General features: G+C 44.6%; 1 protein-coding gene across 1 annotated transcript in view; it reads left to right on the top strand.

The window, feature by feature from the left end:
• Positions 1 to 3,837: 3,837 nt before the first annotated feature.
• LOC109931801 (V-set and immunoglobulin domain-containing protein 10-like 2) overlaps positions 3,838 to 18,187 on the top strand; it is a 74,408-nt gene continuing 60,058 nt past the window's right edge. The window contains exon 1 of the mRNA XM_048615376.1: positions 3,838 to 3,847. Coding sequence (XP_048471333.1) covers positions 3,838 to 3,847 — 10 coding nt within the window. The remainder of the gene's footprint in view (positions 3,848 to 18,187) is intronic.

Below are 18,187 nucleotides of genomic sequence, written 5' to 3'. Positions count from 1 at the left end.
CATTCATTAACACAAGTTAACACAGTCAATATAATGGATGCAAATCACTGCAGATAATTTCTATAGGAAGGATACACAGGGTAGTTAAACTTATGCTGAAACTTGTTTAGACCATTGTAAACATTTCTGGGGTACTGAGTATAAACCAAAGGTTATCACGGCACTACGGAAGATCCAAAAATTATGGACAAGAATTCATTCATATTAGGACTAAGAGATACAGCGATCAGGAATAGACTGAAAAAACTTGGGTTGCTTTCTCCAGGTTGGTGGCATCGGGGTCTTGGGAATTGCAAATTCTGTTTTGTATTTATTTTCACCTTTTATTTTCAGTGAAGTCAATTAAAATGAAATTCAGGTGCAGCGTAAAACAGAATTCCATTCAAACCCAACTTTGACTCTGTACTCCAACCATTACAACTACCTTCACCTTTCCTGCTGTCCAACACATCATGTCTCTTTTGCTGTTCCTTTGATCTCTCCCTTTTAACGTGCTCAAATCCTACTAAATTTCCATCGTCCTTCAGTTTCTGACGAAAGGGCTTTGTCATGAAACATTAACTTGCCAAGTTCACTGATTATTTCCAGCATTTTCTGTACTTATTGCTTGTGATTAAACCATAAGGAATTCATTTAACTAATGTTGTCAACCCTAGTTGCACAACAAAGGCAGTAAATAGAGTTATGCCTTGACCTAACTAAATGGTAGAACAGGTTTAAGGGACTAAATGGCCTGCCCCTCTCCCTATTACCATGATGAAATGATTACCTACTTCTTAGCCCATCTTCATGGCTATATAGATGGACCAGAGAAAAGACAATTGCTCTCCATTGAGGAGAGAAAGTTATGGAGTCATAGAGTCATGCAGCATGAAACCAGACCCTTCGGTCTAACCAGCCCATGCCAACCATAATCCCAAACTAAACTAGTCCCACCTGCCCATGCTTGGCTCATATCCTTCTAAACCTTTCTTATTCATGTACTTATGTCTTTTAAACAATGTAACTGTACCTGCATCCATCACTTCCTCTGGAAGTTCATTCCACACACAAACCACTCCTGGTGTAAAACAAAAATGCTCCTCATGTCTTTTTTAAATCTTTCTCCTCTCACTTTAAAAATATGCCCCCCCCGCCCCCAGTCTTGAAATTCCTACCCTAGGGAAAAGACACCTGCTATTCACCTTCTCTATACCCCTCATAATTTTATAAACCTCTATAAGGTCACCCCTCAACCTCCTACGCTCCAGCAAAAGAAGTCCCAGCCTATCCGTCCTTTCCTTATAACTCAAGTCCTCCATTCCCGGCAACACCCTGGCAAATCTCTTCTGAACTATCTCCAACTTACTAATATCCTTCCTATAATAAGTTGAGAGAAGACTTGATAGAGGTCTGCACAATTATCAAGCGTCAGGAGAGAAGCTGATCCCATTGGCAAAAGTACTGAGAACCAGGGAACACTGATTTAACGTGCTTGGTAAAAGAACCAATGGCAATAGGAGAAATAATTATTGCATACAAGCGCTTAGGACCTGGGATGCACTGTGTGAGAGCAGGATGGAAACCAATTCAATTCAGCTTTCAAAAGGGAAATGGATAAATATGTGAAAAGAAAGAACTTGCAGGGCTATGGGAGAAGAACGGTGCTGTGGTGGCTATGGGACGAGACTGATTGCTTCTGGGGGGCAGTGGCATGGGCTTTATGGGCTGAATGGACTCTTCTATTCCCTCACCATTCCGGGATTCTTCAGAGGAGCCAAACATGGTCTGTTTTTTTTAACTCCACACTGTCAGCTGTTCTAGCCCAGTACTTAAACCTGCTCCTGGTTAAACTGTATCTGTATAAACATCTCATGTCATTGACAGTCATGGCCTCAAGGACGGAAAACTGGGAGAGAGTGCAACTGAAACAGACGTTCTTAATCAATCCAAGTATTTCAGCATAGCGAAATAAAATATCCATCTTAAGCTGCATCATTTTTCAGCTTTGTATTTTGATCTTTGTAATTGGAGATTTTTGTTCAGTGACATTAATCGAGCCAACATTTCTATTTGAACCCTGAAGTGCTGGCGTTGAAAAGATTTCCTCACATAAACCAACTTGACTCCTGACCAGTGGAATGTAAAACAACATAAGAATTTTTGCATCTGCAAGAGGATAGTTTATAAATTACTTGATGGTGAAATTGCTTTTCTTAGTCATTTAGAAGGACCTTGTCGACATAATGTGTACCACATTTGGGGCGCTTCTCTGAGGATCAGAACTGTTAGCCAAGACCGATACATGAGCCACGATTACAGATGAAAGATGTGATCAATGTGCCAGCCCATCTGGTCCCGTCTGGCAGCACACCATGGAATTCTGATCCATGAAACATTCAAAGGGCTTGGGAGAGGCTTTTCCAAGGCAATAAACTGCAGAAAGACCGGTCATGTTGAAGTTCAAGACCATAATCTCTGCGATCCTGTAAAAGGTTGTTGTGAATTTCTTCACCCAGAGAGTGGAGAGCCTGTAGAATTCACAGCCACAGAAAGCAGTTGAGGCCAAAACATGGAATGTTTTCTAGAAGGAATTAGATATAGTTCTCGGGGCTAAAGGGATCAAAGAGTATGCGGAGAATGTGGGAACAGCTGAGTTGGATGGTCATTGTGAACAGTGGAGCAGGCTCAAAGAGCTGAATGGCCTACTTCTGCTCCTATTTTCTATGTTTCTACAATCAACAACAGCTTGCGTTCATAGCACCTTTAATGTAGGAAATAGCATCCCAAAGCACCATCAGTGGCAGTCCCTCACAGATGAGGATGACTCTAGTTCCATACTCAGGGTGAGTCCGTAGGTGGCTGTACATTCTGATACAGCTACCGCAGGCTCTGTTACACATGGGGCAGGTGGTGGTCATGGGAAGGGATGCGTGTGGCATTGGTGTGGCAGCACGCTCCTTTCACTGCTTTCGCCTGGCATCCATATTTTCCCAGTGGCAAGTCTTGAGATGCTCGATGTCTTCCCCAATTTTCCTCCTCCACTTTGGACGGTCTTGGGCCAGTGATTCCCAGGTGTCTGTGGGAATGCTGCACATTGCCAGTGAGGCCTTGAGAGGGTCACTGAAGTGTTTCCTCTGTCCACTAGGGGCTTGCCTGCCATTTCGAAATTGGGAGTAGAGCTCCTGCTCGGGGAGTCTCGCGTTGGTCATGCAGACGATGTGCCCACCCTATCATAGCCAATCAAGGATGGCCAGTGCCTCGATGCTGGGGATTTGGGCCTGGTCGAGGATGCTGGTGTTGGGTCACCTTTCTTCCCAGCGGAATCACAGGCAGCGTTGATGATACTGCTCCAGTGCCTTGAGGTGTCTGCTGTAGACACTCCATGCTGGAACTAACCGCAGCTCTGTGAGCCATGAGCTCGGCGTTGGATCTAACGTTGTTGTTCTCGAACACCCTTTTCCTCAGGCGGCCATAGGCTGCGTTGGCATCCCAAAGCTCTTCATAGGGTTGGTGAGAAATGGTCATTGAAGCAGAGACGGAGAGAGAAAGAGAGGATGTTAGGTCAGAAGTAAGTTTTAGGGAAGGACCTTGAGGGGAAGAGGCAGAAAGGAGAAGTCTTTTGTAGATGAGAGCTCCACAGGATGGGGTTTAGATGTGGTGGGATAAATAGAGGAGGGGTTGCGTTTTAAAATTCTTTCACAGGAGGTAGTGTCGCTGGCTACACCAGCATTTATTACCCACCCTTAACTGTCTTATTGTACTGCTACTACTCATGTGCTACAGGAACACCCACAGTGCTGGTAGGAAGGGAGTTCTAGAAACAGTGGAGGAATGACAGTGTTGTTCCAAGTCGAGATGGCGTGTGGTTTGGAGGGAACTTGTTGACGGTTGTGCTCCTATGTATTTGTCCTTCTAGATAGTAGGGGTCGAGAGTTTGGGATATGCTGTTAAAGGAACTTTGGTGAGTTGCTGCAGTGCATCTTATCGATGGTACACACTGTTGTTACTGAGTGTCGGTGGTGGATGGACCAGATATTGAAGATGTTGAGGGGACTTGATCATAATGATGAGGAGACCATAAGTGGACTTCTGTCTGGGGCACTGTAGGTGACAAAACAAGGGCAGAAAAGGAACTATTTGGGTTAGGCACTCAGCAGATGATCAGGCAGGTAACTTTTGAGCAAAGTGAGAGTCGTAAAACCATACTGACCCTGGGACATGGAGAGTATGATCAGTCATGTGACGGGCTATGGAGAGATCAAAGAAGAATAATGTACCACAAAATTGATAATATTGGTGAGGCCTTTTTGTGGCACTGAGAAAAGATCGGAAACCAGATTGGCGGGATTCAGATGTGGAGTTATGAGAAAGGGGCTTGTAAATGGGAGATAGCATATGTTTAGTGATTTTCAATCAGAAACAAATTAATCAAGCTAATCTCAGTCATGGTTGCAGCACACCAATTTAAGTTATCATATTATATTAATGACATTAATGTTGCAAATCATGGATTGAATATTGTAATAATGACTATAGTTTCCAGTCAAATTGAGTCGTGATGTCATAACTCATTTCAAAGACTCACTGTTGTAATAATTACTCAAGTACGGCTATCATAGCTCCAATAGTGTCAACCATGGCTCAGTTATAGTCATAGAGTCATACAGCGCAGAAACAGACCCTTTGGTCCAACTAGTCCATGCTGACCAAGTTTCCAAACTAAACTAATCACACTTGCCTGCATTTGATCCAAATTGCTCTAAACCTTTCTTATTCATGTACCCTTCCAAATGTCTTTTAAATGTTGTAACTGTACCTGCATCTATTACTTCCTCTGGCAGTTCATTGCACACACGAACTACACTCTATGTGAGAAAGATGCCCCTCACGTCCCTTTTAAATCTTTCTCTTATCATCTCAAAAATAAGGCCCCTAGTTTTGAACTCCCCTACCCTAGGGGAAAGACCTTTGCTATTCACTTATCTATGCCTCGCATGATTTTATAAGCTTTTATTATGTTGTCTCTCAACCTCCTATGCTCCAGTGAAAAAAGTCCGAGCCTATCCAGCCTCTCCTTATAACTCAAACCCTCCAGTCTTAGCAACATCCTGGTAAATCTTTTCTGAACTCTCTCCAATTTAATAATATCCTTCCTATAAAAAGCACCTTTTACCTTAAGTCAGAGGATTATGGGTTCAAGACTCCACTCAAGACTTAATGAAAAAATTAAGTTTGACAGTGGAGAATTGAAGGAATGTTGAAAGTTGTCTTTCAGATGAGAGGTTATAACTAAGGCCCTCTCAATGTGAAAAGATGCCATGGAAAAACACTAGAAAAGTTTTCACATTGCAGTGGCAGTTTGCTGTATGCCATTTGGCTACTATGCCTCCTGTACTACAACACTGACTACAGTCCACCAGTGCCTATTTGGTTTCAGAGATCTCTGGGACCTCCTGTGCTTGCAAAAGGCGCTAAATGAATGCAAGTCTTTTCCTTCTGATATCCCAGTCATGGATTGAGTAGCCAAGAATGATGCTCATTGAGGATTCTAATGATAATTTTGTTAGATTACTCTCTCTAATATTCATTTCAAAAATATAATCGCAGATCAAATATGGTAAATGTGACAGTGGTATGTTAGGCATTTCTCTGGTACCCCGGGAATGAATGATGTTAATTTCTTCTGTGAGTTTAATGGACAGTAAAACTGAACAGCCTAAAATAACTATCCAAGTCGATTCAGACTCTTCCAATGGGCCAGGTTAAAACCATTCCCAAATAACCAAGAGGAATGTGTTCCCTGCCCAGAAACTCTATAGACCAATCATTCTTGACATGTATGGTCACTGGCAAATTATACATCATTTCCAATGGAAGTCAATTCTACTCACCCAACAATCTGAGTGGAAATGCTGTCTCCATTTCTCACTTGAAGTTTTCAGATTTTGCGCTCCAGTCATCTTAAACCCCTATCACATCTTCAATATAACTTCCTTGCACAAAGCCAGCTCTTCCTCCCAGTGGGCGTAACTTGCCAACTCAACTGGTTCATCACTGAAGTCCCAAACTGATCCAGTCCTCACATGCCTCCAGGCATACACAATATTCTTCTCGCTGACTTCCCCAGGACAATTGGGCTGAGCAGAAAACACTGTGACAAACATCCAGAAGATCATTTAATGATACCCAGGCCCTTCCGGGACCTTCCTCCCTTCCCTTCACCCTCTGACTCCAACCCCTCTCCCAACTATATCTCCTGTCATGTATTTACTAACTCTTCTGCCCTTCTGCTCTCTAATGGTGAACGTTCTGTACTCAGCAAAGGTCTGAGTTTTATCCCTCTATACCCTTGCCTTAATGAATTTCGGGCATGACACAATGACGAACTCTTCTTCTGAAGCCTTCGCCTCTATGCCTATTTCTTTGGACAAGAGTTCTCTCCCCGTCCTACAGACCCCTTCACCCACCTCCAGCACTGCCCTTCCACCTGGAAACCTTCCTCTGGCCCTTTAGCCGCACTCGATCTGTTCATTGAGAACTGCCAACATGGCATTGGTCGCCTTGATTTCTCTCCCCTCCCTTACCCATTTGAACCTATTTCCCTCTGAACTGACTGCACTCTGTACTCTCAGATCCAACCCTGACTTTGTCATCAAGCCTGCCAACAAGGGTGGTGCTGTGGTAGTCTGGTGTACTAATCTCTACATTGCAGAGGCTGAGTGCCAGCTCTCACATATCGCCTCCTGTCCCCTGCTGGACCATGACCCCACCATGGAACATCAAGACATTGTATCAGCTACGGTCACTTATCTCATCTTGTAGCCCCCCTATCCTGTACACCTTGATTCTAACTTTTGCCCAAAATCCACAAACCAGAACTGCCTGAGCAGACCCTTGTTTCTGCCTGCTCCTGCCCCACAGAACTCATCTCTTCCTACCTCAATGTTTTCTCCCTTTGCCCAGTTCCTTTCTATTTACATCTGCGATTATTTTGATGCATTACACCAGTTTCAGAATTTCCAGTTTGCGGGTTCCAGCTGCCTCCACTTTACTGTGGGTGTGCCATTCTTTTACACATCTATTCCCCAATAGGATGGTCTCAGGGCTCTCCACTTCTTCCTGAAAAAAAAGCCTGAACTGTCCCCATCCACCAACACCACCCTCCTCCATCTAGCTGAGCATGTCCTCACCCTGAACAACTTCTCTTTTAACTCCTCTCACTTTCTTCAGGTAAGAGGGGTGGCCATGGGTACCTGCATGGGTCCTAGTTATGCCTGTCTCTTCATGGGGCACGTGGAACATTCCTAGTTCCAGTCCTATTCCACCCCCACCCACAACTCTTTCCATGATATATCGATGACATCTTGGTGCTGTTTCCCTCTCTCTTCTGGAATTGGAAAAAATTTATCAATTTTGCTTCCAATTTCCAACCCGATTTTACCTTCAGCTGGTCCTTCTCTGACTCCTCCATTCCCTTCCTCAACATCTCCGTTTCCATTTCTGGTGATAGGCTGACCACCAATGTCCACTGCAAACCCACTGATTCCCAAAGTTACCTAGACTATAGATCCTCATATCCCACTTCCTATAAAGACTCTATTCCATTCTTCCAGTTTCTCTGTCTCTCTCACACCTGTTCTGATGAGACCAACTTTGGCAAAGGGGCATCCAAAATATCCACCTTCTTCCTCACAGGAGGATTCTCCAGCACTGTGGTTGACAAGGTCTTCAGTGGAGTCTGACACATCTCCTGCACTTTGGTCCTTACTCCCTCTCTTCCCTTCCACCACAACAATAGGGCTTTTAATGATTGTAATGCGGTCAGCCAGGTGGACCTCTTAGAATATGAGTTCCCTGATTGGGGCTGTTAATCTGGTCCAATCAGGAAGCCCTGGCTGACAGGTATAAACAAGAGCCTCAGAGGTTCTGTTCGCTTTGAGAGCTGTTTCTGAGGGAGTTGGGTCAGTGTCAAGGACTCTCCATGTGTAAATAAAGGGTGACTTGGCGACTGGATACTGGCCTCTGTGGAGTTGTTTCAGTGGCCATGAGAGAAAAACACATTCCTGAAGAAATTTTCTCACAACGGCCTCCTTCGAGTTTGGGGTAAGCATTTTTGGCATCATGCCTTTGTTTAGGAAGCTTGACTCATTTGATCCTGTCATTGAAGATAGTATGTGGAAAGAATGTGATATTTTTTCTGGGCAAATGACACTCGGGAAGATGTAAACCAGCAAGTAATTCTCCTGACAGCTTGTGAGCCCACAGCTTTTTTGGTTATTAGGGGTCTAAATTTCTCTGAAAAAAATCCTTTTAAGAGTTGATGGATTTAGTTCAGGAATATTATGACCCAAGCCTCCTCTAATTCTAAGATACTATTGGTTTTACTCAGCAGTTTGAGAACCAGGGGAATTTGTTTCGAGATTTTTGACAAGGTTAAGACAAGTGACAGAGGCGTGTGATTTTGGTTTAACATTTAATGAGATGCTGAGAGGTGGTTTGGATGTGGGATTAATGATGTAACCGTGCAAAATCGCCTACTAGCTAAAGTCCAACTGGACTTCAAACAGGGACCACAACTGGCTTTATCATTGGAAAATGTGGCAAGTGGAGGGTATTCCGATGGATGAGCTTGAGGAACACCACTTGAGTGAATGCAATTGCATAGCCTCACTCAGGACATATTCCGTACAGAGGGACTCTACGACAGCCCACAGCAAAACCCTAAAACAAAGCCAAACCTCGGCCAAACAGTTAAAATTTTCTTCAGGAATCAGACAGCAGGCTGTTATAGTTGTTGCTGGTAATCAAACTCGAAACAGTAAAAGTCTCCCACTCGATCTAAATTGAGTAAGAGAACTCATAGGCCGGTATCTGGCAGAGTGCACATCCTGGAAAGCCAACCTACATCTGCTTAGAAACATCCAAATCAGAACCAATCAAAATAATTTGTTTTCAGAGATAACACCTTCCATCCCAACCTTAAGTTCACCTGGACCATCTCCGATACCTCTCTCCTTCCTGGACCCCTCTGTTTCCATCTCTGGCAACCACCTGGAAACCAATATCCATTTCAAGCCCACGGACTCCCACAGCTACATAGAATACACCTCCTCCCACCCACCTTCTTGCAAAAATGCCATCCCCTATTCCCAATTCCTTCGCCTCTGCTGCATCTGCTCCCAGGATGAGGCATTCCACTCCCGAACATTTCAGATGTCCTCGTTTTTCAAGGACTGCAACATCCCCCACTCAGTGGTCGAGAACGCCCTCGACCATGTCTCCCACATTTCTCGCAACTCATCCCTCACACCCCTTCCCCGCAATAATGACGAAAATAGAATCCCCCTCATCCTCACGTACCACCCACCAACCTCCGAATCCAACGCATCATCCTCCGACACTTCCGCCATCTGCAATCCGACCCCACCACCAAAGACATTTTTCCCTCCCCACACTTATCTGCTTTCTGGAGGGACCACTCTCTCCGGGACTCCCTTGTCCGCTCCACACTCCCCTCTGTCCCCACAACACCCAGCACTTTTCCCTGCAACCGCAGGAAGTTCTACACCTGCCCCGACACCTCCCCCCTCAGCCCCATCCCAGGCCCCAAGAAGACTTTCTACATCAAGCAGATGTTCACCTGCACATCTGCTAATGTGGTATACTGCATCCGCTGTTCCCGTTGTGGCCTCTTCTACATCGGGGAAACCAAGCGGAGGCTTGGGGACCACTTTGCAGAACACCTACGCTCGGTTCGCACTAAACAATTGCACCTTCCAGTCGCGCACCATTTCAACTCCCCCTCCCATTCCTCAGATGACATGTCCATCCTGGGCCTCCTGCAGTCCCACAATGATGCAGGAACAGCACCTCATATTCCGCTTGGGAACCCTGCAGCCCAATGGTATCAATGTGGACTTCACAAGCTTCAAAATCTCCCCTCCCCCGACCGCATCCCAAAACCAGCCCAGCTCGTCCCCGCCTCCCTAACCTGTCCTTCCTCCCACCTATCCCCTCCTCCCACCTCAAGCCCCATCCCCATCTCCTACCTACTAACCTCATCCTGCCCCCTTGACCTGTCCATCCTCCCTGGACTGACCCATCCTCTCCCTAACTCTCCACCTACAGTCACCTTTACTGGCTCCACCCCCGCCTCTTTGATCTGTCTGTCTCCTCTCCACCTATCTTCTCCTCTATCCATCTTGTATCCGCCTCCCCCTCTCTCCCTATTTATTTCAGAACCCCTTTCCCCTCCCCCATTTCTGAAGATGGGTCTAGGCCCGAAATGTCAGCTTTCCTGCTTCTCTGATACTGCTTGGCCTACTGTGTTCATCCAGCTCTTGTTATCCCAATCAAAATAAATCTGGTTATAAATGGTCACCCGAATCTAGTGGAGATTGATACCAGTGTGGCTGCTTCAGTGATTTCAGAACCAGTCTTTAACAAAATTTGCTCTGGTCTCCAACCCTTAAGTTTGTGCATGACCTCAGCTACACTGAGAATCTATACCATGGAACCATTACAGATTAAGGGTATAACTTTGGTTCTGGGCTCTTAGGAGAAGCTGCTGGTTCAGTCACCAATGATTGTAGTAAAAGGCTCAGGCCCAAGCTTGATGGGGCGACATTGGTTGAGAGAGATTCACCAAGATTAGCCCAATATTTTTTGATTAGAAAATTGCATGTCTGGTTAAGTCCTCATGATTGCCTGGATTATTTTCAGGAAGATCTAGGGACTATCAGAGGAGGCAAGGCCAACTTGCATGTTGACCAGGAAGCAATTCCATGATTCTGCAAGGCCTGCCCAGTGCCATTTGCCTTATGGGTAAAAGTAGAGGCAGGAATCAAAAAGCTGGAAAGTGAAAGAATCATCATACCAGTACAGTATGCAGAATGGGCAGCACTGGTCGTACCAGTTGTGAAGGCCAATGGTTGGTTTGCCTTTTTGGAGATTTCAAACAAATAGTAAACTGATTTTCTCAGCTGGGTAAGTACCCAATCCCTCGCAAAGAGGACTTGATTGCAAAACTGGCGAGGGTGAGGTGGGGGTGGTGGGGTGGAGTTGTCCTTCATGAAGCTGGACAAGAGCCACGCATACTTGCAATTGCAGTTAGATGAGGATTTGCAGAAGTATGGTACAATTAATACCCATGAGGGTTTTTACCAACACATGAGATTGCCATTTGGGGTATCATTAGCCTGTGCCATTTGTCAGTGAATGATGAAGAACACTTTACAAGGTCTAACCCAAGGTCGCCATTTATCTAGATGATGTGCTAATAACAGGGAAGATCAATAAGGACCTTGGACATAGTCCTTTGACATTTCTCCCAGGTGGGCTTATGCCTTAGAAAGGAAAAACGTGTGTTCCAGGCACCGCAAGTTAACTACTTGGGCTACAGAGTTGACAAGACTGAGTTACACCTCTTGGAAGATAAAGTGAGGGCAAACAAAAGTGCCCCAGCTCCCACATCTGTACCGGGGCTCAGGTCTTTCCTTGGGCTGATTAATTATTGCAGAAAGTTTATGCAAAACCTGGCCTCCATCCTGGCACCTTTGTATCAATTCTTCAAAAGTGGTCCGCCTTAGAAATGGTTACATAGCCAAGCCATAGCTTTTAGGGAAGTGAGAAAACAACTATCATCCTCTAAGGTGTTGACACCATTATGATCCCAAGTGAGATCTGGCATTGACATGCGATGCCTCCCAATTTGACATTGGGGTAGTATTAGCTCATTGGTGGGGCAATGAAGAGGAACCCCCAATACTGTACGCATCCAGGTCTTTGGCTAATGCAGAGCAATATGCCCAAGATAGACAAGGAATGTTTGGCAGTCATATTTGGAGTCAGGAAGTTCCACTAATGCCTTTAAGGATGCAAATTGTAATAATTGACCACAAACCCCTGCTAAATCTACTTAATAAGGACAAGGCAATACAACCCATAGCTTCAAGGCCAAATTCAGTGGTGGGCTCTAATAGTAGGTGTGTATACTTACAAGTTGGAACACTGTCCAGGAGGTCACCGGAAACATTGAGCCACCTCCTGCTGGCAGATACACCACCGGTGGTACCACCATTAGAAGAGTCTGTAACGGTTTTAAATTTTCTGGACACACTTCCAGTTACTGCTGATAATATCAGACTTTGGAGGCAGAAATATCTAGTCCAGGCAAAACTGTGTTAGCTGGTGGTGATGGGTGAAACCAAAGGGCTGTCACAGCCAAAGTTGAAAACGTTTTGGACCCAGAGAGACCAGATCTCCATAGAGGACGGCATATTATTATGGAGAGCAAGAGCAATTGTCCCGAGCTATGTTCACCACCAGATACTGGCTGAACACAACCACGGTCATCCAGGGATATCCAAAATGAAGATGTTGATGACAAATTATGTTTGGTGGCCAGGATTGGATGAAGACATAGTCGCTTTGTTGGATCAGTGACCAGAGTGCCAGCAAGGACAAAAATTACCGCCCGCAGCACCCCCACACTCATGGGGGTGGCCAGGTAAACCCTGGACTCAGTTACACGTTGACTATGCAGGTCGTTTCATAGCTCAATGTTCTTAGTCATTACGAACACCCACTCAAAATGGTTAGACGTTCATAGATTTCATTTATCAAACACAGGGAAGACAATAGAAAAACTGCATGCATCTTTTGCAATACATGGACTCCCAGAAGTGTTGGTCACAGATAATGGGCCATCGGCTTCCAGCAGGGAATTTGACTTGAATGGTATTTGACAGATAAGGACAGGTCCAAACCATCCATCATCCAATGGTCTGGCAGAAAGAGAAGATCAAACATTGAAAGCAATCTTAAGGAAACAACTTACAGCTTCACTAGATACCAAATTGTCCTGGTTGCTGTTTGATTATAGGACCATCCCTCATGCAACTACATGGATAGCTCCAGCAGAGTTGCTAATGGGGAGAAGCCTCAGCACCGGGTAAAATCTGATATGACCAGACGTGGGGCTAGGGTGGAAGGGCACCAGGGACTCCAATGCCAGACACATGACTCTGCTGAGTGAGGGAGATACTTTACTTTGGGGACAAGGTTTGGTGTAGGAACCATGGGAATGGCGCTCCATGGGTAAGAGGCATGGTCAACGCGAGGTTAGGTCCAGTGATGTATAAAGTTTGGGTGTGTGCAGTGGTCCTGAATAAGCACATGGACCATATGAAAGCTGCAAACTCACAAACGGGGTGGGAGCAAAACGTGCCTGGCTCCTAGACTGCCTTTCGGACCGTTCTGGAACCAGTGGGTTATCATTCTCCATCAAGCGTTGAAGCGCCCTCGGAATCTGAGATGGACATGACGGATGTTGCTGCCTTGACACCTTTGCTGCCTGCAGAGGAGGATGAAATTTTTTCTGAGTTGGTCCTGGCACAAGAGATGAGCTACTATACATTACAGACTGCCTGTATCAGAGGCAGATTCAGAGGAACCTGACCCAATGCTAAAACGCCCCAGAAGGAGCGACAAAAACAAGAACCAGCCTATATCTTTGGACTCAGACGGGGACGGATGTAGTGATTGTAATGAAGTCAGCCAGGTGGACTTCTTCAAACATGAATTCCCTGATTGGACCAGGTTAACAGCCCCAATCAGGGAGCCCTGGCTGACAGATATAAATAGGAATGTCAGTGGTTCTGTTCACTGAGAGCTGGCTCTGAGGGAGCTTGAGCAGTGTCAAGGAATCTCCATGTGTAAATAAACGATGACTTGGTGACAGGATACCAGTTCCTGTGGAGTTATTTCAGGGTCCCCCTTGTCCTCACCCCTATCCCACCAACATCCACGTCCCAAGGATCATCAACCACCATTCCTGCCACCTCCAGCAGGATGCCACCACCGGATGCATATTCCTCTCCTCTCCCCTGTCAGCATTTCTCAGGAACCGTTCCCTCTGGGACACCCTGGTTCACTCCTCCTCCATTCTCAACATCTCCCCACATCCCTCCTCCCTCCCCACTCTCCAAGACACACCCTCCAGGTGAAACAGTGATTTACCTGCACTTCACTCAATCTACCTACTGTAATCGCTGCTCCCAATGCGATTTACATTGGGGAGACAAAATGCAGAGTGGATGACTGCTTTCCAGAACACCTACTTTCTGTCCACAAAGATCCTGAGCTTCCAGTTGCCTGACACTTTAACACAGCACTGTGCTCCCTGTCCAACAACTCTGTCTCAGGCTTGCTACAGTGTTCCAGCAAAGCTCAGCATAAACTGGAAGAATAGCACCTTATTTTCCACTTGGAGACCCTGCAGCCTTTGGAACTCAATATGGAGTTCAACAATTTTAGGGCTTGAACACTTTCCCCTAAGTCATTACTCCAACCCCATACATCTGGCATTTTCATCTCCTGGGCCGCTACCACATGCAACCTATTGTCAGCCACTAATGGTCCCCATTAGCAGTTATTGATTTTCCCCAGGCTGAACTTTACCCATTCCCTTGTCTGTCAAACTGTTTATCTCTCTTCCTGGGCTCCATCTCCAGCTAGCATTTACTCCACCCACCACCACCCCAACTTCAGCACATATTTCAACCTTTCCCTAGCTACAATTAATTCTGAAGAACGGTCACTGGACCCAGAATGTTAACTCTGCTTTCTCTCGCCAGATCCTGACATTTTTCAGCAATTTCTGTTTTGTTTCTGATTTCCAGCATCTGCAGTTCTTGGTTTTTTTCGTTAATGCTATTTCCAGGCAGTAAGAATATCTGATTCTGGAAATACAGACTTTAAATAATATAATTTATTGGGCAGCACGTGCACAAGTTTCTAACTTGTGTGACAGGAAACCAGAAAGCAAGCCTTGTGAGCAGATAGCTTCAATAGAATACAGCTACACTTCTGTTAGGTACAGGTTACTGGGGAATATAGAGCCAAAACAGGCAAATTAAATGAAGGTATAGGTCACCCACAAACTAACTGAATAGTATACCTGTTTCAAGGAGCTGAATCACCTCTTTCTCTTCCTAAAATTGCAAAACTACCTCCTAAGAAAAACCATTGCGGATTAGTAAGAGGAGGTCAGTACTCAGGTTTACTGAACATAACTATATGGTAAGAGAGAACATCTTCTGGCACCTCACAGATATCACTTTGATATATATTCCTCTCACAGTCCAAAAATATGCAGGTTAGGTGGATTAGCCATGCTAAATTGCCCGTAGTGTTCAAGGGATGCCTAGATTAGGGGGGGTTATAGGGGGATGGGTCTGGGTTGGATGCTCTGAGGGTCGATGTGGACTTGTTGGGCCGAAGGACCTGTTTCCACACTGTAGGGATTCTATGATTCTATGATTCTATGATATATCCTTACACATATGCTCAGTAGCTATTCTTAGAGTCATAATATAGTTAACTCTTTACTCCACACCAAAATAAAATGGCACTGACACTGTGTGACTCCTTGCGAGTTCCCTACAGCAGATCTAACCCTAACATTTCTTATAACCGTTCTACAATTTAAAACTTCTGTTAGACTAACTGGACTCTCTAACTTCAAATAATGTTGATCTTGTTAATGTTGATCTTGCTTTGTGCACCTCCTGTGCAGTGTAGCCTGTATGCCTCTCTCTGAGTACCCTATGACCTGTATATCCTTGTTTGCTATGATCTGTCTGTGTACTGCTCACAAACAAAGCTTTTCACTGTATTTAGGTACATGTGACTACAATAAATCAAATCAAATGTTCGTACATAGCAAGAGTCTGCCCCTAAAAGAAACAAAAACGCAAAAAGAAGTTTCACGGGATTCACCATGGTATTTGCTGAAGGTACACTAAACCTTGGCAAAAGAGTATTAAAAGATCAATAGCTGAAGAATGATCTTCCACAACCCAGTATGTCCACTTTCCCCCAATAACTTTTCTTCTCAGGGATGTGGAAGAGTTTGTAGCCCTGCAAATACTTGTACTGTGACCTAGAGCTTGTTGTGTGATCTTCAAGGGCATTTCAATCCAAGTCCTGTTCCAATTGGAGCCCAAAGAATGAATACAAACTCTTTGGGATTAATACTGGCTTCAGAACTCCTTTATTGAAAATGCGCAGCAAGTAATTTAACATACTGTTCATTCTTAGAGCTTAATTATCATTGCATTAGTGGGATTTCATTTTTGGCACTTTGATCAAATGTTATTGCTTATGACTGTTTGAGAAACAACTGTTTGATATCCTTAGGCATTAAAAACATGTACAGTTGATACCAGCTGTGATACTTGAGAATCAAGTTGAATGATGCATTATTGTTTACTGCAGTCTTTCTTTCCTAGATCTGAGGTTTCACTGGATATGTTCCAGCTGTGTGAAACCAGAGCTTGAGTTTCTTAGAAGGAAGAAGTACAATCAAAAAGCCATATTTTCTCACGCTATTGACACTGGCCGTACAAGAATTCAGGATGGAGTCAAATTGAGCAAAAGTTGATCACTTAGTTTGAGTTGCCAGTTTTTTTTTAAGTGATCACCCTGTGTGGTCTGTGTATTAGTGTGTAAGCCTAGCTGTCGCCAATGGACCTGTGGCCTAGTAGATTTGTGGTTGAGTGTAGCCACTGAAGAGTTTGGGTTTCGTGACAATGAAGAGTAGCTATTCACAGGCTTTGAGGATATCACCAGGAATTATTGTGGAGAGCATTTATTTCCCAGAATTCAACTCTCGACTATTGCTGTTGATGTTTTCAGTGACGTCATGTCTGTTGCCCGGGGAGTTATGGACAAATACATCAACCATTTACATCAATCATCACGATTCGGGGATTTGAGTGTTTGTTATGACGCTTTCCTTTTCCAAAACAGAAGAAGGAACTGATCACCAAGGTTACATTGAACTTACAGCCTCTCAACCCAGTCAGTCTGTGCTGAAGTTTGTGTTCCACATGAGCATCCTACCTTTCTATTTATTTCATCTATCTCAATCAACGTATCCTTCTCCTTCATTCTGCCTCCTCTGTTTATTTAGCTGCTTCCCTTAAACTGCATTGATTCTACTTGTCTCAACCACTTACTGTGTTAATAAATTACAACAACTCTCAAGAAGCTCGATACCATCCAGGGCAAAGCAGCCCCCGCTTGATTGGCTCCACATCCACAAACATCCCCTCCCTCCACCACCGACGCTCAGTAGCAGCAGTGAGTAACATCTACAAGATGCACTGCAGTAGCTCACCCTGACTCTTTCAACAGCACTTTCTAAGCCTGTGACCTCCACCATCTAGAAGGACAAAGGCTGCAGATACATAGGAACATCGCCATGTCCATGTTCCCCTGACATGGAAATATATCACTGTTTTTTCAGTGTCAGTGGGCCAAAATCCTGTAATTCCCTTCCAAATAGCACTGTGGGTGTATTTAATTCCCCATGGACTGCAGCATTCAAGAAGGTTCAAGGCCATTACCTTCTCAAAGGCAATTAGAGATTTGCAAGAAATGCTGGACTAGCCAATACTGTTCACACTCCGTGAAAAAAAATTGCACATTCCCACCACTCTCTGTGTAAAGTGGCTTCTCCTGATTCATTAGTTGGACTTTTTAGTTTTAGACTTCCCTGCAACTGGAGACATCTTGCTTTGATTTGCTTTATTGTTGTCTCATGTACTGAAATACAGTGAGAACTGTTGGTTTACATGCTATACAGGCAGATCGTACCATACAAAGTGCGTCAGGGTAGCAGAACAGAGTGCAGAACAAAGTGTTATAGCTGCAGAGAAGGTGCGGAGGGAGAGATCAACATTAACATTTGAGAGGCCCATTCAAAAGTCTGATAACAGCAGGGAAAAAGATGTTCTTGAATCTGTTCATGCACATATTCAGACTTTTATATCTTCTGCCTGATGGAAGAGAGTATAACCGGGGTGGGAGGGGTCTTTGATTATGTTGGCTGCCTTCCCGAGGCAGCGGGAAGTATAGATGGAGTCAATGGATACAAGGCTGGTTTGTATGATGGATTGGGCTGTGTTCACAACGCTCTGTAGTTTCTTGCAGTCTTGGGATGAGCATTACCATATCACGCTGTGACATCTCTATGTATGCACTTCTAAGCACTTTGATAATTTTAAAGATCTTTATCAGGTTAGCTGTCATTTAATAAAGAAACAGCACAGTTAGAAGTTGCACAGATCTTACACTCCCTGCTTTCTGGATTCACCGTATATCTCTTTTTCTCAGCTGTCTATTTATACAGAGCAATATA

This window comes from Rhincodon typus, chromosome 32 (assembly GCF_021869965.1).
Source record: "Rhincodon typus isolate 14 chromosome 32, sRhiTyp1.1, whole genome shotgun sequence".
Taxonomy (NCBI): Eukaryota; Metazoa; Chordata; class Chondrichthyes; order Orectolobiformes; family Rhincodontidae; genus Rhincodon; species Rhincodon typus.
The sequence above is the reverse complement of the archived record's forward strand: the minus strand, read 5'-3'. Positions and strand labels throughout refer to the sequence as shown.